This window comes from Octopus bimaculoides, chromosome 7, assembly GCF_046866305.1.
Source record: "Octopus bimaculoides isolate indiv1 chromosome 7, ASM4686630v1, whole genome shotgun sequence".
In the NCBI taxonomy this organism is placed as follows: domain Eukaryota; kingdom Metazoa; phylum Mollusca; class Cephalopoda; order Octopoda; family Octopodidae; genus Octopus; species Octopus bimaculoides.
Window position 1 is genome coordinate 28,017,629 of NC_142934.1, and position 25,091 is coordinate 28,042,719.

Below are 25,091 nucleotides of genomic sequence, written 5' to 3' on the forward strand. Positions count from 1 at the left end.
AGTTTAAATGCTAAAGGGTTAATGTCAGCAGATTATTTAACTAATGCTAGTTTCTAGTAATATTTTCAAACATAAGCATACTGAGCAGTTATCCTGGAGCCCCATAAGTCTAGAGGGCCCAGTGTTAATCTATGTTTATTGGTGGTTGTGTAAGGACCTTCAGTGTATTATTTTGCATGGAGGATATATAATGTTAAGACAGCCCTGCTGGTTTCCATGATCATTATAAAAGCATATATTTGCAACACCCTGTCTTATCCATAATTACATAGAAAAATTTCGTAAAAAGAGACAACAATAAATGCCATCATAAAATTATGTCTGCCTTGTCTCCTGCTCATTGGCTCATAAATTATCAACTGCACTTTTTATCAAACCTTGAGAGATTAAAAGTTTAAGTTGAGACTGCATGATTTGACCTCCAGGATAGTATTGGATATATTCATTCCTTAAAAGGATTTTCAATTTTTCCATTATGTATGTTCCAGTTCCATATTAACATGTTATATTTTACATGAAGTGAGCTGACAACTTTAGTCCACATGAAGAGAGCTGTATTTACCATCATAAACTTTATAAAGGTTCACCATCAGTTTGATGATGTAGAAATTTAATCAGTTTAAGCTTTGATAAGATACTGAAACATTTTTACACTTCCAAAGAGTTGATCCTTGAAATGCTACTGTATGAGGGAGAGAGAGAAAAAAAAGAAGAAACTGAACTAGCAGGGTTGAACAAATTAAATTGAATGTCTGTCATTGTAAATAACAAAGAACTTTCCTGTCTGTCTTGTTGTCTGTTTTAGTTGGTTGCTGTCTCTTTTAGTTCTCCTTCCATTTTGATCCTCCCACATTTTTTTCTTCCACCTTGCTTATTGTTATTGGTACTGCTCTAATACAACCTAACGTTTCTGTTCCCTTCAGCTAAGGGTGGCAGCCCTAAAGCTCCCCTGTCTCCACGCAGGGTTAGAGTGCCTGTTCAGATGGCACCTCCAACAACAACGCTCACCTTTCACAATAGTGCTTATGACCCACTTACACCACTTATCAACCAGCTGTCGAGTTGTGTCCCCACACCTCCAAGTGGTCGTTCCAGAGATGACTGTACATACATATATAATAGAGGTAGTAAACTAGTCAAGTGTTGTTTGCATGAAGTTTCAGCTCAGTCACCAAATGTCTTTTTCTCTCCCTTCTTTCAGTTGCACTCACTCCTCAAGTTCACTTGTCCACTAGGTTAATTCAAATTAGCAATTGTATTATCATTTTTATTACTACTACTACTACTACTACTACTACTACTACTACTACTACTACTACACATTAGGTATATTCTTAATTACTTTTTATGTACATTATATCATATTATCATAGTTGTATCACAGAGGAAATTTTTCCATGCCTAAATGCAAATGTTTTTTTTATACCTTGTTTAACAACAACATTTCAGATGAAAGAATCCCTAATCTTCATCACATATTAAGTAGTAAGACATGCTGGGGATATCAGGGCAAGAGAATTTGGAAATAGCTTGAAAATTTATCTACTTTCGAGTATGATGAGTCTCACAACTTATTGGATCGTGGTCACCTTTGACCAGTTTGTCTTCATACAGCATATCTTAGGAAGCCCATAAATTATAGCTAATATAACTCACTAATACAAGCTACTAAATCACAGAATGATCTGGTTGAGTAAGCTTTGGGATACCATGAAAAGACCAGCGAGAGCCATTTTCAAACAAAAGCCAAAGAGAATGGGGTGTAGGAAGTGAAACAAATCTTTCAAGATTGAGTTGAGGACTGGTGAAGGAGTTGGGAAATATGAGCATGATTGGGCCTGGGAGCAAACTCATAACAGGACTTGCAGCAGTGCTGGGTGGAGATCTTGTCATCCAGTCCAGTACTACATGGAGAGCAGGAGGGATTAAAAATAGAAAAAGCTACTAATTTTAGAGTCTTCAAGCTATAAACTATACTTATTTTTAGTAGATTGCTGGACTTGATGAAACTTGAATGTGTGATATTGTATCCAAGGAAGAAATCATTGCATATATTTATTTATTTTATGTGACTATGGACAAGTGAGCCAATAGTTTCCTAACTTCAGCTAAGTTTTGTTTCCCCATGATGAATTTAAAAAAAAAATTTTGTACTTAAAATTTTTTTTGAATGCATGTCGCATGGTGTTGAAAATGAGAAATTCCATAATTTTTCCTTTTATCATATTATTTCAGAAGTATGTTTAATTAATAACTCATTCTGTTTATGTAAAACGTTTATCTCTCATGATATTTCAATTGAGCAAGCCTTTTACAATAATTATTAATGCTTAATACATGATAAAATAATAATAGTAGAATATAAACATATATACAAATTCATGTACATGGACCTTATAGGGAAAGGTGCAAAGGCTAAATGTACTGAAGTGTACTTTCAGTATTTCTGGCAATATTTGTTCATTTTCAAGTATGATGAATCTCACAATCTATTGGGTTGTAGAGTCACCTCCGATTTTAATCTCCATGCAGCATATCTTATGATACACATAAATTACAGCCAATGTCAACACAAGCTTCCATATCATGGAATGAGCCAGTTGAGTAACCTACAGGATACCATCACTGTGGAATGGCAGAAGATGCTCATCCATGTGGTACACATGTCCATGAACAGATCAGTGGTAGGCTGTTTCAAATGGAAGCAAGGCAGGGAGTGCAGGAGGTGAAACAGATCTCCCAAGATAAGGTTGAGGACTGTGGAAGAAGACCTTATTAATATGGGTGGTACCTAGCCTGGGAGCAGGTTCATAACAAGTAGAGTTTGCAACCATGCTGATAACTCTTCTCATCCAGCTCGTAATGATTAGTAGATTGTTAATCAATTTCTCTGTTTCTTTTCATGCCAATAAATAATTACCTGTAGTCCTTTATGTGGCTGAAGACAATCATGTACAGAGGACTTATAATAATTTGTAAATGAAACCAAAATCTTTTTGGGTACTCAAGCAATATTTTCAAAACCTAATTATGGGTAACAGTAAAAGAAAAGAAAAAAAAAATTTAATGTCCTTGTTGCATTTATATATTCTTAATTATGACACAAGAATTTCAAGGGTAGCAGGTTGCCTGTAAACTATAAGTTAGGTCTCTTGTCTCATGCATATATATATATATATATATATATATATATATATGTGTGTGTGTGTATATATGTATGTATGTATAAACTTTACTGTAATTATATTAATTGTATAACTTTTATTTCTGTTTTCATTATTAATATCTGATATTTCACCTGTGTCTCTTCTTTCTTACCATTGTATATCAATCATCAAATCTGTTTTACAATGAATGACTGGCTAATATATTGAAACCCTTCTGCTTTGAGAAATATTTGAATGTTTCAGATACTGGTTTACTGATTTTGTTTGTTTTGCTTTCATTTCTCATATATATATATATATATATATATATATATATATATATATATATATATACATACATATGCACACATATACAAACATGCACACAGATATGTATATTATAAATATTATACATTATATCTATATGCATGTGTGTGCATGTGTGTTGCTTCACATTTATCTAATGCATATGTTTAAAGTACATATACACAACGACTAGAAGGCTATGATAATTTATTTAAGAAATAACATTTAATGATTTAAATAACTCCTGGCTATCCCATCAAAAATTTATAAGGAGACAATGATATTTTATGCATATAAATGTATACAAAAGAAAAAAAGAGAATGAAAAGGAAGATATTCCTTCTTTCTCGCTGTACAGAATTAAAAATATTACTATTTTATGTTAATTTATTGTAATTTAAAACAAACTGGTCCAGCAGTATTTTAAGTTAGAGCAATTTCATTCTTTTTCCTTTCTTATATCCTGAACTATGCATTAGATAAAATTGAAAATATGCTGTTCTTGCAAATGGTATTAACATTTAAGCATATTTCAAAGTATTTTTAATACCATTTGCATCAATAATATAATGATTACTGCAGAATGGTTTGCATTCTTCATGTATTCATGTTTTCAATGTTTAAAATAACTTTCCTTGTGTGACTGGGTTTCAAACCCTCCCTACCTTTTTCATTGAAAATTCATTTAATATTGATATTTCTCTTGTTTATTTCAAACAGTGTTTCTTCCTATCTATCTATCTATCTATCAATAGATAGATACACACACACAACATAAATAAATGATAAATCCATACCCATATGTTTATAGATACATACACACACACATATATCATCATCACTTAATCTATGTTCTATGTTGGCATGGGTCAGGTGTTTTGACAGGATCTGACAAGGAGCCAGACTACATCGAGCTGCAGTATTAGCTTTGGCATGGTTTCTATTGCTGGATGCTCTTCCTAATGCCAAGCCCTTTACAGTGTGTAGTGGGTGTTTTTTGTGACACTGACGCTAGTGGAGTTGCTAAGTAACTTGCAAGACAAACAGAAAACACTTTCCTGCAATTGAGTAGGAATCAACACCTGGCTTTGTGCCAGGTGTTGACAGGCTGAAGTATGATGCAGACACACATACACAAAACCATTAAAGGAGTGTCATCAGATCTTTACAACAGTTGTGAGTCCAAGAAGCAATATATGGTATATTTATTCAGTGTGGAAATATACTATTTGAATCTGTTAGGCCTAAGGATGGAGAATTTGATTAAAATATTTTCTCAAGATATCTTCTTCTGTGAGAGGGTTCATAAATACATGCACACAGGCCCACACATATAATCATGTATAATTATTTACAATTATTTCTCATCTGATAATCATTTGAAACACTTCCTCTTCATTAAGGCATTTTATCATAAACATCTTGGGAAACAGAGTGGGAGGTGGCATCAGGAAGGGCATCTAGCCATAGAAAACTGTAATTAATCTTGTCGGATTTCTGCAAGCATGGAAAGGTAAACATCAAAGTGATGATGATGATGGTAATGATGATGCATTATGGAAGAGAGCGCAAAGGTCTTGAAGGGTCATTGTAAAATGTTCACTCACAAACTTTATTTTGGTTGTACCTTGTAGAAAGCACTGGTGCTGATGCCATGTAAAAATCACCCAGTACACTCTGTGGAGTGTTTGGTGTTAGGAAGAGCATCCAGTCATAGAAACCAAGTCAAAGCAAACTATGGAACTTGGTGTGGCCCCAGCCCTTGACAATTCCTGTCAAGCAGCCCAACCCATGCCAGCGTGGGAAATGGATGTTAAATGTTGATGATGATGATGGTATATATAGAAACCATGAACTAGGCATGTGCTAGTGAGAGATTTTTATAAATGCAGTTATTTTAATAACTGCATCATACAATAATAATCAACCTGACAATAATCATATAGTACAACTAAGATTTTAAGCAAATAATTAATAATTATTTTACTATCATACATGGTTGATAATTTATGATATTGCTTCAAAGGTTAAAATTTTATATAAATTCTGTGATTTCTGTGGTTAAGATGCTAACCACCTCACAATACATTTTGACTGAAACTAATTTCCTCATGGCTGGAGGGAATTCATATGGATTATTCCGAATGGTTCCCTCTACAGCATAAATCTGCTGAAGCAAGCTGATCAGATCTGCTTAACAAGAACAAACAACTGCAACTGCAAAAGAATAAATGCCCTCTCACTGTATTTGAACTGTTACTCTGTACATCCTAAACCTTCTCGTGTAGTACTCATAAATTATTAAATAACATACCAATCATGATATAGAAGATCTTCATTTGCGGTTTTTTAAAGTATTTTTTCAACTATTATTAACTTCTATTTCGGTATGTGAATATTTTGTATGTTTTCAGGAACACTGGTACTTTTATTCTGCACTTGCTTCATACTCACAAATGAGTTCTTTCTTTCTTTCTTTTTTGATCCTGTTTCCTTCCCTCTTATTTTGTATTCAATTCATTACTTTCAACTTACTAATTGTACTTAATTATTATTTATTTCATAATCATTTATGTTTTTTTGTAACTATTTTCCAAATTATTTTTATAACTTAATAATGATAATATTAAAAGTAAAGAACAAACTGCACGATATGAATTAATTACTAAGATTCTAATGTGAATCATAGGTATAATTAGTACAAAAGTAGAAAATTTAGACAGAAATGGGCAACAGACCTACTGACAAGGTATCTGTTACACATCTATTCCTTGTGTGCTGCTCTTTCTGTCCCAAATTTGTGTTTATAATGTCTAATGGTCAGCTGTGAAGTATATTAAAAATTTGATCTTTCTTTTTTCCAGTATTAAGAAATACTTTTCTTGTTTTAAAATTCTAGAAGATAAATAAAAATTATAGTAGCTAAAATTCTGTATGAAATGCTAAATATGAGCACAAATTTATAAATAACTGAAAGGCCAACTTGCTACAAGCTACTGATCACTTTTGTAGGACAAGAGAGAAAATAACAAGAGGGAGAGAAGGGGAGGAAAACGAAAGGGTAATAGAATAATAGAATAGAATAGAATTGCATGAGAATTATTAAGATAAAACTAACTTGGAAAAGGATGCATGGCATTCAATCATATAATAATATATATATATATATATATATGCATATATACATACGTATATGTACATACTTACATCTACACATATATACACATGCATTTGTGGGCACAGGATGTTATGGAACGTAAACAGCATAAAAAAACGAAGACATGAGATATGAAATACGAATACATGGAATATGAAGGTTTTTTTTTTTGCAACAACGAAATAAACAAATGGAAACAAGTAACATAATGAATGACCTTTCATCTGTTGGTTTTTTTTCCTCTCCCTTTCACCATTCTCTGTCTGTCACTCTCCCTCACTCTTCCTCCTTTGCTCTCTCTCGTGGCTCCCACGTGACCATCGGTCATCTTTCTTTTCCTAACTTGTGTTTCTTTCTTTCTTTCTTTCTGATTCAGCTGGACGAATCAGATGCATTCCTGTCTCTGTCTCTTGTCCAAGCTTGCTTCTTTGCATTTGCCACCTCACCTTGTTTAGGCTTTTCAGCCTTTCCTGTTTGTTTTCACTGTCCTGTTTTTGTTACCACTTTTGACCCTCCACAAAATCCCAAATTTTATTTAATTTGCTTTGCGGGAGCAACTGTTTTATCGAAGGCATATCTTGTCAGTGAATTAATTGAAATACGGATTAGAAAAACAGCTGACAACTAATGATGGGTTGTTCATTGTTACTTATCTTGTTTTCCATTTGTTTCTTTTGTTGTTGCAAAAAACGTTGTTATTCTATATATTCGTATTTCATTTCTCATGTTTTCAGTTTTTTATGTTGTTTACATTCTGTGACATCCTGTGCCCACTTTATGCATATGTATATACGTATAGATGTAAGTATGTACATATACGTATGTATATATGCGCATATATATTATTTACATTATATGTACATACATACATACATACATACATACATATGGGTGCAGGCATGGCTGTATAATTCAGAAGTTCACTTTCTAACTGTATTGTCTCAGGTTCAGTCCCACTGTGTGGTACCTTGGGCAAGTGTATTCTATTATAGCCCTGAGCTGACTAAAACTTTCTGGACAGATTTTGGTTGAAAGAAACTGAAAGAAGACTATCATTCATCATCATCATCATCATCATCATATATATATATATATATATATATGTATATGTATACACACACACACACACATGCTTACATACATACATACATGTTCATATTTTACACATGCAAACACTTGTTTGAAAGTGTGGCAGTCAGTGGTGTTGACCATTTACCCTGTCAATAATTTGTCTGGGCACTTTGCAACTTTCAAACCATGTGGAATAAGTGATCCTTTACTTGAAAAACAGGTAAGGATTAGTGTCAGGTAGAGCATCTGGCTGCAGTATAATGCTTCAGATAACAAGCATGGAAAAATGAATGTAAAACAAACTTGTTGAGGCTACAATACAAGTGTCTAGGACTGGTTGCTATTGGAAACTTTTGTATTTTAATGACTTCGCTCTTGTAGTAGAATCTGTCACAGAGTTTTAGAAATGTCTCCAACTCTGGAAGCATGGCTTACTGTCCAAAAACATTAAAAAAAAGTCAATATGACAAATATTTAAGTGCTCTTGAGTGAGAAGGTCCTGTACACAAAGTTGTTTTACTCAGTCCATATGAAGAAAAGTTGCAATGAAATGTTTGGCCAGTTGACTGTAACATAATTTCATATATGATAGACATACAAGGAGTTGTTAGCAGTAAATACAGATATGAGACGAAGTCCATGATCAAACTCAGCTGACATGCTAGATGTGGTTGAGAGTTTCTGTTGCACATGTGATATAATTTTTGCTACATGTAAGTATTGCAAATGATTATTAGAGTAAGGAAAGAAGGTAGGATTGTTGTTGAGAGAGATATTACTTGTAGCATTCAAAGATTAGAAAGGATAGGTAACAAATGACAGAGACATATTGGTAATATGCTCTGCAGCAGAAGTGTTCAAACTATGCCAACATTAAAAACAGAAGATAAGTAAAATAACAATCAGGAGTAACTTGATGAAATGTTAATATTAATGTAATTCTAAACTTTGGATGCTTCTGTATTTCATTACTGTTACACTCGAGTTCATATAAATGTATATATCCAGGCATATGTATAGAGATACACATAGCTAAGCAAACTAACATATATTTAGATACACACACAAGCATACATACATATACATTGTTGAGCTCTTTCCCCTTTCCTATTCCCTTTGTATGTGTGTGTATGTATTTTTGTGTACATCTGTATATCGGATGATATATATATATATATATATATATATATATATATATATATGTATATGTGGTGTTAGGAAGGGCATCCAGCTGTAGAAACTCTGCCAAATTAGACTGGAGCCTGGTGTTGCCATCCGGTTTCACCAGTCCTCAGTCAAATCGTCCAACCCATGCTAGCATGGAAAGCGGACGTTAAATGATGATGATGATGATGTGTGTGTGTGTGTGTGTGTGTGTGTGTGTGTGTGTGTGTGTGTGTGTGTGTGTGTATATATATATATATATATATATATATATATATAGATAGATAGATAGATGTGGCTATATCAATAAATAGGTGCATATGTATATATACACAATATCTTATCCATAACTACAAGTTGAACAAAATACAAGTTTTGTTGGATTTGTTGTTGGGGGATAAAACTTTATATATGCATGTGTGTATACTTACACACATGCATTTAATACTTTCGTTGGTAGTAATTTCAAAGTTCGGCCTTGGATATTTGTTTGTTTGCATCCATACATTTTAAATGTTTTAATAATAATATTTTAATAAATTATATACTACACAGCATTATAAAACAACAGCAATTATTATTATTATTATTATTGCAACAATAATCTAAAACTTACTTTTCCAGTATATCTTGTGAAATAAAGTAGTAAATGTAAAACAAAATTTTAAAAATACATACAAATAAAATAACAAAATGTTCTTCCAATGAATTTAATAAATTGCTTTTATTAATTTTAATATTTTTCTTTTCATTTCATAAATTTGATTTGGTTACTTTTTACAGTCCCTGATCAACATGCTATGGATGGAAGAAGTGAGGTCCTAGAAGGTATTTTAGTAAAAAAACTAATCTATGTTTTACTTGCACTAATCTATGTACATGATGAGGTACACACACACACACACACACGCACACACACGCGCACACACACACACACACACACACACACACACACACACACACACACACAGAGTAAAGTATTTGTATTCCAACATACTTATATAGTTATCTACATAAATGCATGTGTAGAAACTCCATCAAACTGATACTCACATGCAAAATGAACCATATGGAATGAAAGATGAACCATATGGAATGAAACATCTGTATGTCATTGGATTAAACTGGCTTATGTTTGTACAACATGTATCCCACTCTCTAAACATCAGTAACTGAAATCTAGTGACAAGCATTGCCAGATGACTGGCAGCTACACCAACTGCATGTTTGATTTCAGAGTACCTTCTCTTGGACTTTTCCCATCAGAGATTTGAACAAAGTATATTTGCACACAAATGGATAACTGTTGACTCTCAGGAGTTCATTCTCATTTTAACAAGCCTTGTTTTTTATCCTGCAACATCATCATCATCATATGTCCACTTTCCATGCTGGTATAGGTTGGACAGTTTGACTGAGGACTGGTGAGCCAGAGGCTGCACCAGGCTCAATCTGATCTGGCAAAGTTTCTACAGCTGGACGCCCTTCCTAATGCCAACCACTCCGAGAGTGTAGTGGGTGCTTTTTACATGCCACCGGGACGAGGGCCAGTCAGGCGGTTCTGGCAACAACTATGCTCAAAAGGTGTTTTTACGTGCTACTTGCACTGGAGCCAGTCTGGTGGCACTGGCAACGACCACACTCGAATGTTGTTTTTCACGTACCACTGTCACATGTACCGGTAAGGCGAAGCTGGCAATGATCACGTTCCTCATCAAGCAGGCTGATGGGGTTGTCACTGACAACCCAGTCATACAAGTGGTCCTAGATTACACGCGTACACACACAAAAGTGCATGAATAAATACATTTCTTAGATATCAGTTGTATTATTGTTATGCATACAGTCTTAGAATTAATTTTTGAACTGATAACCAAACTTTAACAAGATTACTTACTGGGACATTCTTTTTCAGTTATGTTGAGAGAGAAAATTCAAACTCTCTTTATTATGTTTTTGTTCTTTAAAATAATTTAATGAGGATTTCTCTAAATTCATTTTTTTTCTTGTTAAAACTTTTTCAGTAAATTTCAATGTTTATCAATTAATTGTTATTAATAATGATCATTATAATTCTTATTGTTACCTACATTTGATTGCTTTTACAATTACACGGAGTTACTAATTATCTGCTTCATTTAATTTTGTTTTTTCTTCTTCCTTTTCCTATAGTTTAATTTGTTAATTGGATAAAATAATTTAAAACAAATTTATCACGAAATATTTTTCACTGAATGAATTCATTAATCAGTATGTTTATTGTGTGTGTATATACGTTACATGTTATTTGTGTTGATGTTTGATATTGTGCTTCTTTTTACTATTAATATTGCACTTCAATTTGCTGACTCCATTCATTTGCAGCTACCGTACAGAGGGAACAACATTACGCTCCAGAGCAGAAGAGTCCCATGTTTGTTCCTCCTCCCCCAGTGCCGCCACCACCACCACCACAGGATAGCTACAATTATGGATATGATTACAGAGGTTCTTTAGCACTTAGTGTTCCTTAGAATGGCCTGAGTGTGATGTTTGCATGTTAGCTCTTTCAAAATTCTTTCTTACTAAAACTGGCATACTCATTTCGAAAAAAAAAATTGTTTTGAAATTCTTACCTTTCGAGCAAAAAATGAATTAACTACCCCCCAGATTCCTTTTTATCACTTCTTACTACTATTACTGCTGTTGCTACCTTAACCTTGCTCTTTTTTCATCAAAATTTGTGCTCAAGTAATTCTTTGGAATTCCTTTACATCTTTGAAATTATTTCCATTTTTCTTATTACTTTTTGTCTTTAAACAATCTTTTTATTTATTTATTTTTTTCTAATTTTTAGTTTAATTCATAGAATGACAGAAGTAAATTTCATTGACAGGGCAAAATTATGAATCATAATATATTCCATTTACCAGCTGAAGCTTATATACATGTTTTGTGACTGAGTGCATAAGATATGAATTTACATACTTGCTAGATCTATAGTTTGCTATCAGTGCTGCACTCATCTTTTAGAACAAGCACTGCTCATTTACATGTTTAGTAGTCCTTAAGATACGAATCTACCTACTTCAGTCTCTCAAAACTTAGGCCTATAGTTTGCTATCAGAGCTGCACTCATTTTTTACAGCGAGCATCTCTCATATACATGTCTGGTGGTTGAGTGCTTATGATATGAATCTTCCTACTGCAGTCTCAAAACATAGGGAAAATAAAAAGAGTTTATATTTATTCATAAATATCTTTTAGAACATCTGCATATTCTAAATCCCAGTTTCTTTGTGTAAATGCAATTGCCTAACTTAGTTGTGTGGTATGGTTGCCAAAATACTTTCCAAGTGAAATGATGGAACCTTCCTTCTTCTAGGTTTTATTTTACATAGCCAAACTATATGGATAGGTAACTAATACTAGTTCCATTTAATAGTTGAGTATTTAAAATACATGCATAAAAAATTTGTCATCATCATCGTATCCCCCTTACCATGCTTGCAATAGAAGACACTTGTCCAAGGTACAATGCAGTGGAACTAAACCTGAAACCATGTGGTTGACAAACAAACTTCTTAACTAGATAGCCATGCTTGGAAATAATTTGCTTCATTTTCCAGTTTTTTGTATTTACTATTTGCTCTCATAAACCATTAACAGATTTCTTGGTTTCCCCTATTTCATCTTCTGTCAAAATTAATAGTAGCTTTAATTAGGTTTGAAATTGAAATAATGGGGATAATATTTAAGTAGTCTTTCTTACTAACCAGATGATGTTATCCCTGAAGGGGGTGTAGTTTTTACAAGATAGTGTAGAAATCACTACTTCTACCATCACTCTATCTCAAGAAAAGAAGACTAAAGATGTGAAGCTATAGGTGACTTGTAAACATTTCAAAGATGTTGATAAATCTAATTAATCAATCTGTTAAATATTTTTCTGTTCTTAAGAGGGCGTGTCCCATAACACTGAGAATGAATAATATATATATATATACATATATATATATATAATATATATATATATATATATATATATATATATATATATATATTCAGTAAAATGTTATTGATAGCTTCAAAATCCCTCATATTTATATATATATATATATATATATATATATATATATTTATATATATATATATATATTTATATATATATATATATATATATATATATATATATATATATATAATGTCAGTACAAGACATGTTGTTATATAACACTGTTATCTTGCATGTTAGAGTGTACATCAGACTTTAGAATAGAATTCTATATAAATATAATAGAACTCTTCTTACTTGCATATACTGAGATGTGATAAAGGGGAAAAAGTGTATAGGCACATCAAAAGAGTTGATGTCAATTTAGTTATTGACTGCTTTACGTGTGTGTGTGTGTGTGTGTGTGTGTGTGTGTGTGTGTTTAAATACTGTTTTGCATGTTGGAGAATACAACAGACTTTAGAATAGAATTGTATATAGATATGATGTAACTCTTTACCCTCATACATATTGAGATGTGTATTGAAAAGTTATATCAATAACAATATTCTTAATTATAAATAGTAGTTGAATTTGGTATGTCTCACATATTACACATTATATATATATATATATATATATATATATATATATATATATATATATATATTATTACATAGAATATAGATGCATTTTGTTTTTCATAGGTTTTTCTTTTTTTACTTTTTGCATACTTAGCTATTGTATGAGTGTATTAGTTATATTTTGTACATTTTAGTTCTGAAAATTCATAGTAGAAAGTATATGTATTGATGTACTTACGTATTAAATGTTGTATTTATTACTAGTACCCTTCTTGTAAATAGTATATTTTATTTATTATAAGTTTATGTAGATTTATTAGCATTTATAAAGATTTATTATTTGTATTTTAACATTGATTGTAGAAGTTAAATGGTGTTATGTAACTATTATTAGTTCAACCCCTTTCTCATATGCAACTGTCCTTGAATCAGTAAATCAGGTCCATTGTTAATGAATGCATTTAAAAGAGAGTGTTCATAGATTCTTCACAAATTGCAAATATTTGAGTTGAACGAATGTTTTTGATTAATAGATCATAGGTGTGTATCTTGTCTTTGGCACAATTCTGTATCCTTAGCAAAGAAATTTAGCTCCATCAATGCCTCCATCCACCTGGCTACAGCTATTTATGCAGCTTGCAGTAGTGAGCTTACATTCCCTTCCACTTTGGCAAAATCTATAATAAACTGATAATCGGGATGGCACCTGTGCCCAGCGTCGCCTTTCTGACACTTGTGCCCGCAGCATGTGTAAGAACTTTCGAGCGAGATCGTTGCCAGTGCCCCTGGACTGGCTCTTGTGCGGGTGGCACATAAAATACACTATTTTGAGCGTGGCCGTTGCCAGTATCGCCTGACTGGCCTTTGTGTAGGGGACACGTAAAAGCACCTACTACACTCTCAGAGTGGTTGGTGTTAGGAAGGGCATCCAGCTGTAGAGACTCTGCCAAATCATGTTGGAGCCTGGTGTAGCCATCTGGTTTCACCAGTCCTCAGTCAAATCGTCCAACCCATACTAGCATGGAAAGCGGACATTAAACGATGATGATGATGATGAATGTTCCACCTCTAGGAGAGAGTGTTACATCCCACTGATGCCTAATAACACTGAAACTAATATAATCTCTCTCATCCTTATACATTTTTGTAATATATTTGATTCAAGTATACAGACAAATATCACTAAATCTGACTATTGCTGATTGCATAACCAAGCCCTAGTATTGTTCTCAGCAAGATCTATTTGAGGGAGTTACAAGAAGTGATCTATGGTCTAAGGTTCAATCCCTTACTCCAACATTGTCAGGTTAAACATGTAGCATCATTTATTTAACATTTAATTCCTAAAACAGTCTTCTCTTGTGGAAAGCTTCTTTAGGCATTTCTGCTTTGTTTTTAGCTTCAACTGGAAAAATCTTTATTTCTGCTGGAAGATACTGGAGATTTGAAATTAGGTAGAGCTGGTGGGAAAGATGGTCATGACTTCATACAGTGATAATAGTACCTTAGTTTTTATGAATAATTTAAGAATATCTCTCTCTCTCTCTCTCTCTCTCTCCTTCTCTCTCTCCTTCTCTCTCCACTTCCTTTCTATTCTGTTCACATTTTTTGTTCTTTTTTTTCTCCCCCTCTCTCTATATATGTTCCAATATTTCTTTCTCTCTCCTTACACACATTACTTTCTGGTCTCCTCTTTCTATCTCCTGCTTTGTTTTTTTTTGTTTTTACATCTTTCTTTCTATCCTCTTTCATTCCTGTCTCTCACATTTTTCATTTCTCTGTCCATTTTTGCCTTTGTCATCTATTTCTCCTCCCCATCGTCCTATCCTCCTCCTCCTCCTCCTGTATCATCCCCCTCTTCCTCACATTCTCCTCTTCCTCACATTCTCCTCTTCCTCCCATTCTCCTCATCTTCCTCCCATTATCCTCTTCCTCCCATTCTCCTCTTCCTCTCATCCTCCTCTTCTCCTCTTCCTCTCATCCTCCCCTTCTCCTCTTCCTCCTATCCTCCTCTTCCTCCCACCACTTCCCCTTCTCCTCTTCCTCCTATCCTCCTCCTCCTCACTTTCATACACCAACCTCTTCAATTATATTACCAAGTTATTCATATTTTGACCTCCTCTCCCTTTCTCTTTCCCTTACTACTGGAAACTTCTCATAATTTTCTACAACTGCAATGAACTGCATGGAGACTAGTTCTTTGTAACTGGAAAGAAACAGATGCTAAAATTCTGGAAGCTCTTCCTTCAAAATCTCATTATCAGAGGTTATCATGCTCACACACAGTGCTTCTAATGGATTATTCTTTTGATTCAGTCTTTTTCTTACCATGTTTATTTTGTGCATTGTGCCATCATCCTCTTTCTCAACAACCATTGTTTTTTTGATTAACCCTGTTACTGTGAAAAGCAGATTTGTCCACTCAAAATTTCATTACTCTTATATATACCAATCTATCTTTATGTGAGGAATGTCATATTTGAAGCTATTTTTTTATTGAGGGCAACCTGGCTTGCAGAAGATACCGATTATACTTTTTAGTACATATTTAACATTGTTACTGGAAATACCATGAAATTTAATTTTGCAATTAATATAGTTGTTATTAGCCAAGAAATGAAGTGTACAATATAATATCATCAAAGCATTAAAGCTGTTGTTTCATGTCTACTTTTGAAAGAAAGCTGTTGTGATTCATTTAGTGTGGGTTTTGCTGTGACTGATATTACCACAGTTATGACCACTGTACTACTTATCTCCACATTAATGTATAGTCTGTATTGAAAATTTTGATTTTAAGACCCCTTCTTCATCTCCAAATCAACATTCAGTTATAGAAATATTTAGATATTTACTTTATTTGAAAATTTTCATTGGTATACAATATTCTCCTTTAAGCATTATAATCCTGGTTATTTTCAGAGTTGTTCTGATCTCAAATCGACTTTTTATTCTGCTTATTACATTAGATTCTCTACAAAATAATTAATTGGTCTTTTAGATCATATAAAGATGATTTCACATTAATTAAACTTATGATAAAATGTTGTACTTGTGGATCTAATGTAATGATCAATAAACTCAAACTTAAAGTTCAAACATGATTATTGATGAATAGACTAAAATAATTGAGATATTCTTGTGTTTTGGAAACATAGCAGATAAGTGTCCCTTTCATTTATAACAATGATCTAGGATTCAACCTTGACTTAAAAAATTATGTATATGGAAAACAGAGTACCTGACACCACAGATAGTAACTCCATTAGAAATGTTCTAAATAGCCCATTGTGATAATTGTAGTAGCAGGTTACTATAATTATTTCAATGATAAAAAATATAGTGACTGGTTATGAGCAGTGACTTAGTGGTTTAATTTAAGGTGAAATAATGTTACTTCTGATTGGTGATTTCTTTCCAAAAAACAAAACAAATTCACATTGTTCAAAGAGTAAAATAAACACAATTCCAGAAAAATTTAATATTAATTAGTTGGGCCCATAATTAGAGAGGCCATAATTAGACTAAAATTAGATTATAATGTGATGGGCGGAAATTAGATAGGCTATAATAAAAGGGAGCGTAATTGGATGGACTTATAATTATATGGGCTTTGATTAGATGGACTGTAAGTAAGGTGAACCATAGTTATACAAGCCATAATTAAATGGGCTAAAATTAGGCTATAATTGGATGGATTACAACAAGACAGGCCATAATTATATGGGCTATAATTAGACATGCTATAGACATGCTATAATAAGATAGGCCATAATTAGGTTATAATTAGGCAGGCCATAATTAGACAGGCTTAAATTAAATGGTCCATAGTTGTGCCAAAAGTTGGGCCATAATCAGTTGAACTGTAGTTAGATGTGCTAAAATTAGTATGAATATTATAAAGTTCTGGATAAGCTTCCAATGTTTGTTAAATCTGTAACATACCTTAGATTCTCATTTGAGTCATTTTCACTTAACTCTTTGTGTGATTATTTCTGGTCATTGGTCAACAATATCCTAAAAAGAAATAATGCCCTTGACGCATTTTTTTTCACTTTTTTTGTATCATATTGTACATCTAATTGTATTTTCTTTAATACTTTGAGGTGGGATAGATGGTGGGAATAAGAGATCTGAAACCAAGATATCTCATGTATCCATTCTCATCATTCTTACTGAAAGAGTTGTTTTCTACTGAAAAAAGAGTGGTTTTTATTGATTGTATTCTTTCTTTTAACAGATAATATGAAAGTTATTAAGACTTTTTTTTACTTTTTTGAGTGTGTGTAATGCTGAAAACTGGGTTTCTGCATGAAGATTAACAAATCTAATTATTATTATCCCAATACTTGTTTCTCATTTCGTCCATTCTTCCAATTTTATAAACTTTTCAATTAATTTCCTTGCTAAATATACTGTTTGTTTTCAATGCTTTTTTTTTATTACGAAATGTTTCATTCCAATGGCTTATTTGATTTTGAATAATTTTCTTGTTAAATGCAGTGTTTGATTTTAAATGTCTTTTATTAAAATTAATTTGAATTTTTTATTTTAAAAGTTTTCATTAAAAATTGATTGCTGTTTTTAATTACATCTCTCAATTTTGTTTCTTTCACTGAATGAAAGGAAACAAGTTGTTAAATTGTCTTGCTTTATCAATTTATTCACAGTACTTCACTTACATATACAATTATTGTGTTATGATTTAGCTATTTTACACTTTAGAAGTTACATACTTTCATTCTCTCCATTTATTGTGATCTCTACCCACCCACATTCCAAGTTCTTCTGTCTCCATTCGCGTATATTCTCCACGTATGTTGAGAGCCCACACAGACATCTTAACACTATTTTTATATCATTGTAGTTCCATCCTGATTGCTCACTCTCCCCTCTTCTAAAAAGTGAGTTGACATATAGCTCCTCTACTGCAAGAAACTTGCTCTGCTCTGGTTCCTTCTCTCCTACTTAAATCCTTCTCCCCCCTTTGCATGAATCTACCTCCCTTGAGGTTCATAGTCTTGCAAGCTATGTGGTGACCTCACTAGTACTGGTGCAATGAAAATAGCACCTGGTACATGCTGTAAAGTGGATGATGTTGGGAAGGGTATCCAGATATAGAAACCTGAGCAAAGCAGGCATTGGAGTATGATGCAGTCCTTAGACCTGTCAGATCCTGTCAAATCATCCAACCCACACCAGCATGGAACATGGACATTAAATGATGACGATATTTACCAGATGTTAATGTTGTAGTGGAACCTATTTTTAAGTTTTCCATCTGAAGATACAAAACTGCCACAAGTCTTTTGTAGGAAACAAAATGCCAATTATTGATATCGTATTGAACTAACCACTCATCAACCATGAAATCTGCCAAAGGTGTTTTGTAATGTGCTTAGACTGTATGTCTACTTTTACACACCTTAACCTTTTTGTTAACATATTTCTGTCGAAATACACTGCTTTTGTTTAAATTAATTATGAAAATATTGAAGAATATAGTTAAGCAACTTTGTCATTACTAAGCTGGTGTTTGGAACATGAACTGACATAAAATTTTGATGGGCAGTATTAACTTAGATCACTTTAAAACTGGAAATTTGTACCATAGAACCAGAGGCAGTCTCAAGCAGGTTAGTATCAAAAGAGTTAATTCATCAAAGTTGTAAGATTGCGTAGGGCTGTTATTTGCAATTGACTTGTCTCCTACCTAAGGTGGAGTGGTGGGATCCACCCTGTCATAATTGACACCATGAAACAAGAATTAAGTAAAAGTCCCTTCTGGCTACTGGAAGTATAAAGTTACATAGATTGCATATCATGGATTTTGCTTACAGCAGGATTATAACTTAACACCTCAAGCTGATAAATCTCTTCTACATAATATTTATTTACTTTGGTGCACTGAACCATTGGAAATTTTTGTGTGTGTGGGCAGAGAGCATAGATAGAGAGTAACTCTCTCCTCCATATCATTGAGTTTAGTGCAACTTGCCTCTAGCACATGTAAATCTAAACATCCTGTTTTAGGGATACAAGATCAATCATAATATTTTTTACTTTACAAAACCAACTCCTCCTCATTCTCCTCTTAGCTTAACATCTAGGCAGTGTAGGTAAAACTATAATTGTTGACAAAAACTGCTTCTTTACAAGGAAGGTTATTTTTGTGTTTGTTTATTAATTCATTCATGTTATTTATTAATGTTTTATTCTTGTTGTGTTTGTTTTTTCTTTTAATTTTTAATTCATCTAAACTTTTTCTGGTTTCATTTGAAGCATGATGGTGCGCTTTTGTTCATGGTTTCCATCTTTTTGGAACAACTGCCATTTCATTTATATGATTTTTTTCTTTTTTTTAATATATATGTATATATGTGTGTGTGTGAAGTATTATTACTGTTAAAAACAGTAATAATGAGGTGGTTAGAAAAACTTCTACCTAAACAGGTATAAAATATTTAAAGAAAAGAAGGGTAAGGATATCTTTAATTTTTTAGCAAGCGGTATCTTTACCCTTCTTTTCTTTATATATATATATATATATATTTCATGTTACTCATCACTGCTTTGGTTTTCTTATTTGTTCTTGTTTTACTAAATTGTTCTTTGATTTTTGCAATGGCAGTTACATGGTAATAATAATAAGGTTAAAAGAAATGAAGGATCTGTTCTTTAGTTTTTTTTATTTATATATACAAGTACAGAAAGCCTTTTAATGTCTATGTTATTACATTTTTAAAACTTTTCATTTAGCGCTTGTGAATGTTTGTGCTTCTACCGTAGAGGTACAAGCATTCTCAAGAGCTAGATGAAAAATTCTTAAAATATAATAACAAATATTTGAATACTTTCTGCATCTGTATATAAATAAACCAAAGAACAGTTCCTTCATTTTTGATGAGCCTTATCATTATGACCAATATGTTATTCTGTACACTATCAAAAGTGTTTATATGCACACACACACATACATAAGCACAAACGCATAAATACAATTTTTTGTTTCTATTTTAGCAATATTTAGCTTCATCTTGCCTCTTGTTCATGTTCTTGCTTCTTGTTCATTTAATTTATTATTTTTTCCTTCTGCTTCCCTCTTTGTCTTACCTTGAAGAACTTAGATCTGAAATCTCTAAAGTACTTAACTTAGTAAGTCTGTACTTTTGTATTTTACTATGAGACTGCATTTCTGTCAATGCCTGGCAGAAATATAAGTTTTTAGGGCTTTACTCAAACCAGAGATATATTAAGTAGTTGAAAGAAGCTGGCAGTTTTTCTCTTTATCGTTGACAGGTTTGCATCACATTGTAATGAAAGAGTTTATCTTAGTTCTGTGAATTACTGCTTAGTTCCAGCACGGTGTGTGTATCAAACATTTATACAATCATTGACCATTTAATATTGGATTACTACCATACTCTCTACATTCCCAATCCTCACTGTCCTAACTGTAAATCATGCTGTATTGCTTTTTGTTTTTCATCTCTACAAGGGTAGTAAAATATATCTCTAATGTACTGGGGTCAATTCAGCTAATAATTTCTTTCAAATTAAGCAAGTGGCCCAAGAAAGAAACCAATTTTGAACTAATGTAAAGTGTAATCTAGGGGAAAGGAAGTAATGGAAAAAAACAAAACAAAACAATAAGAGAAATAATTAGGAATTTCTCTTAAGATGCACAAATCAACAGGGATGTTTGCATATAACTCCAGACTTAGTTATCAATTGTATCCATTTAGGTTCTATCAGGTTTCCAATAGGTTCCATATATTTCCAAAATGAGATTTTCTTATTGGTTCAGGTTTATGAACTCTACCATTCTATAGCAATAAACCTTCTATTGTGACCCTTCTCTGCACTTTACATCTTTACCATCATTTATTGCTTTGATTTGAAGTTTCCCTATTAAATTTTCTAAACTGCTGTTCCATCTATGCCAGCTGTGCATGTCTACTGCAGCTTTCTGCATACAATATTTCTCTTGTTATTGCTTAAATGATGTTAGTGCATATGCAAAGAATTACATAATAGCCTAGAAAGTACAACAGTGCCAAAATATTGCTTTCAGATGCTCCTCCACGGCCACCACTGCCAAGTGATGCCTGTCCTCCAAGACCTCCACCTCCAGAGACTGATGACGAGGATGAATCTGCTTTCCCAGTGCCACAAGTCAATCAACCAATTATGGTAAGTAGATCAATGATATGTAAGTTGTGAGTAATTGAACATTGCAGTATCATTAATCAATTGACTGATAAAGTCTGTTGGTAGATTTCACACAAGGTGACTGCATGTCATTTGTTGGGCGTCACAGAAGTTGATGTTTGTTTCATTGGCAACCACAGTAGAAATGTATGTTAGCCATTATAGAAATGTGATGTGTTAGACATCATGCTGGATATGATATGGTTGTTAGATTCTGCTTTGTGAACATGATGTGTATGCTGTACAGCTCACGGCTGACATCATTTGTGAATTTAAACCACAGAGCTGACATCATTTGTAAGAGTCAACCACAGAGCTGACATCATTTGTAAGAGTCAACCACAGAGCTGATATTATGTGTGAGAGTCAACTACAGAGCTGACATCATATGTGAGTGTCAACCTCATAACTGACATAATGTCTGAGTGTCCAACATGCAACTGAGTCTACATGTGAATATCCATAGTTGACATTATACGTTAGAAGACGGACACTACTCAGTTGAGATGAAGTGACATGCACACCATACAGCTGATACAGTTTGTTAGTTGCCACTATTGTAATAGGGAATAGCATAAAGGTAACAGTTTTAGTCAAAGACCACTTAACTTAGTATGTTAGTGGGTACCACACAGTTGAGATTGATTGAAACAGTACAATTCATTATAGGTATTTTATTTAATTCACTACTTGGATAACATAGTATTTATTAGTGAATACTACACAGTGGTAGGTGTCTGTTGGCACCACACATATGACACTTATTTCATTGGGACACATGTCTATATGAAACAGTGGAATACTTTGTGTTAGCAGACATTCCATGAATGAGAGAATATGCTGGCTGGAATAGAGTAATGTTAATCAGTGCCAGACAAATATCATAATAGTCTGTTTAGTTCAGTCACCATTTACTCTTTCATATCAATCTTCCATTTCATAAAGAGAGGCAGTAGGAAAGGTAGTCAACTATGTAAGTAATGTTATGCATTGAAGACTGGCCGATCTGTTTATGTCATTAGTTTCTATCATTAAATCTAATATTACATTCAATCTGATCATGCATGTCTTTTGCAAATTCCTCCAACATGATCAAGTTTTGGAGCTTAACTTATTTTTCTCATATGATTCTAAAGAGTAGCCAGTCATATATTTGGTCTTAGATTGTTCAAAGAATACCCAATCAAAATTTATATTCTGCTAGTATTTTTGTTCTTGTTTCCACTATCCATAATAAAGTCTGAGCTTGTAACCTTCAGTATGAAAATCCAACACCGAAACCACTTTTGTTTTAGTCACTCTACTGCTTTAGGATATAAGAGGATTATGTTATAAAATTAATATTCATTTGAACCAAATGACTGGAGTAGGAACATGATGAATAATGATAATAATAATAATAATCCCTTCTACTATAGGCACAAGGCCTGAAATTGGGGGGAAGGGGGATAGTCAATTACATCGACCCAAGTATTCAACTGGTACTTAATTAATTGACCCTGAAAGGATGAAAGGCAACTTTAACCTCAGCGGAATTTGAACTCAGAACGTAGCGGCAGATGAAATACTGCTAAGCACTTCACCCAGCATGCTAACGATTCTGCCAGCTTGCTGCCTTAATAATAATAATAATAATAATAATAAGAGCAGTGGAATGGCAAAATTGTTAGAGCATTGGAAAAAAACTGCCTTGCAGCATTTGTTCTTGTTGGTTACATTCTGTGTTCAAACCTTGCTGAGGTCAACTTTGCCTTTCATTCTTTTGGTGTCAATAAAATAAAGTACCAGTCGAGTATTGGAGTCAATATTATCAACTAGTACTCTTTCTTCAAAATTGTTGGCCTTGTGCCTATAACCGAAAGAATTATCATCATTGTTATTAACAGAGTTGTTTCTCTTATCCCTTACCAGATGGCAGCCCATGATCTACATATGGAAACCAAGCAATGGTCTAGTAAAGACAATGAAATCATTGTAGCTGCAAAGAAAATGGCTCTTCTACTTGCGAAACTTTCCCATCTTGTTAGGTGAGAGATTTATTTGATCAACATTACTTTCAATACTTCATTACTAATGTGATTGTTTTCAGCCGCATATTTTTAGACTTTGCAGGGCTTCCAGGGACCAGTTGTCATGAGTTGTATGTTTTATAACAACATACAATAAAGATAAAATTGTTTCAGTTTAGACTAAATAATTCATTCAATCAGCTACTTCCATATCATGGATCTATTCAGCCAGAGTTGACCACAGCAACAAGAAGAAGAAACATCATGAACCAACAGGGGAGCCTTTATATGGTCACTTAACCTGCTAGAAAAAGCTGCCTAACTTTCCCCAAATTGTACTCTGTCTTCAAAAATGGACACATTGGATGCATCCAAGGTTGACTATGTGTTGTACCTTTGAGCAAAGCACTTGAAATGATTTTATGTTACATCAATTCATTCAGATGAAAATGAATTCCAATAACAGCTGGAAGTAGGTTAACTAGTGCTCATTCAGAGAATTCTCTTGTACTCTCATCTACTGAAATGCCATGGAATCTGGGATAAACTCTGGCTTAATGTGCCTGTAGACCCAGCACATACTTTTAGTTATTTTAACTTAACAATTACACAGTGCCCTGTAGCATCACATTTTATACTAGTAAATCTGCATAAAAATCTTCAACCAGTATACTGTTAAAACTACTTTATTGCAAATCAGGAAATTTGGTCAATTTCCTAATTTCTTTATATTTCAAAAAACTTTTTTCTCATATTGTTTATTTTTCTGCTTTAAATTGCTAATGTTTTTTGTAACATCTGATATATATTATGATTTTACTATTTTATAAAAATATCACTAATGATAAATTCAATTAATTAGGTCTAACTATTAGTAAAAAAAAACCTCTAAATTTAAAAGACAGATCTAGAATTTCTCTTATTGTTCAATACATACCAAGCTGGTACCTATAGTGTCGACCATGTTACTACCATGTTACATAATTGAATTTGTCTTTTATATTCTCTGATGAAATTAATAGTGTCTTTTTTGAAATATCTGTCTGATATCTTTGTATTTCTGTGCTGTGTTGGATAATGATACTGTGAAAGCTGTTAGAATGTACCAAAGCTGTGTGTTATAGTGTGAAAATTGTGTGTGACACTGTGGCTAGTTTCTATTAGTGAGTTTTTTCATGTTTTCTTTTCCTTTCCTGTCCTTTAAGTTGAGTAGTCTGTCTCTGTAACATCAAAGAATTGTCACTTCAACAACATAGAGAAGAAAATAGCTGAAGGCAATGTGAAACACATGAAACAAGCAAGCAGAACTACAAACACACACATACACTCCGTATCTCTCTCTCTCTCTCTCTCTCTCTCTCTCTCTCTCTCTCTCTCTCTCTTTCTCTGTCTGTTTATTTCCATTGCAATCTTCAGAAAATCTTTCCTGTTCTTGAGGGACTATACTAATAGGCATTATGAGAAGACATAC

At 33.1% G+C, this 25,091-nt stretch overlaps 1 protein-coding gene across 15 annotated transcripts in view; it reads left to right on the forward strand.

Moving 5' to 3' along the window:
* The window catches only part of LOC106880561 (vinculin), a 117,933-nt gene that overhangs the window by 67,438 nt on the left and 25,404 nt on the right, over positions 1-25,091 (forward strand). For 6 of the 15 annotated variants that reach the window (XM_089355053.1, XM_089355051.1, XM_089355055.1 and 3 more), the window contains exons 17-21: positions 924-1,124; positions 9,628-9,672; positions 11,209-11,331; positions 21,475-21,593; positions 23,523-23,638. In XM_089355053.1, coding sequence (XP_089211179.1) covers positions 924-1,124; positions 9,628-9,672; positions 11,209-11,331; positions 21,475-21,593; positions 23,523-23,638 — 604 coding nt within the window. The remainder of the gene's footprint in view (positions 1-923; positions 1,125-9,627; positions 9,673-11,208; positions 11,332-21,474; positions 21,594-23,522; positions 23,639-25,091) is intronic. The other 9 variants (XM_089355062.1, XM_089355064.1, XM_089355060.1 and 6 more) reach the window with 2 other exon arrangements.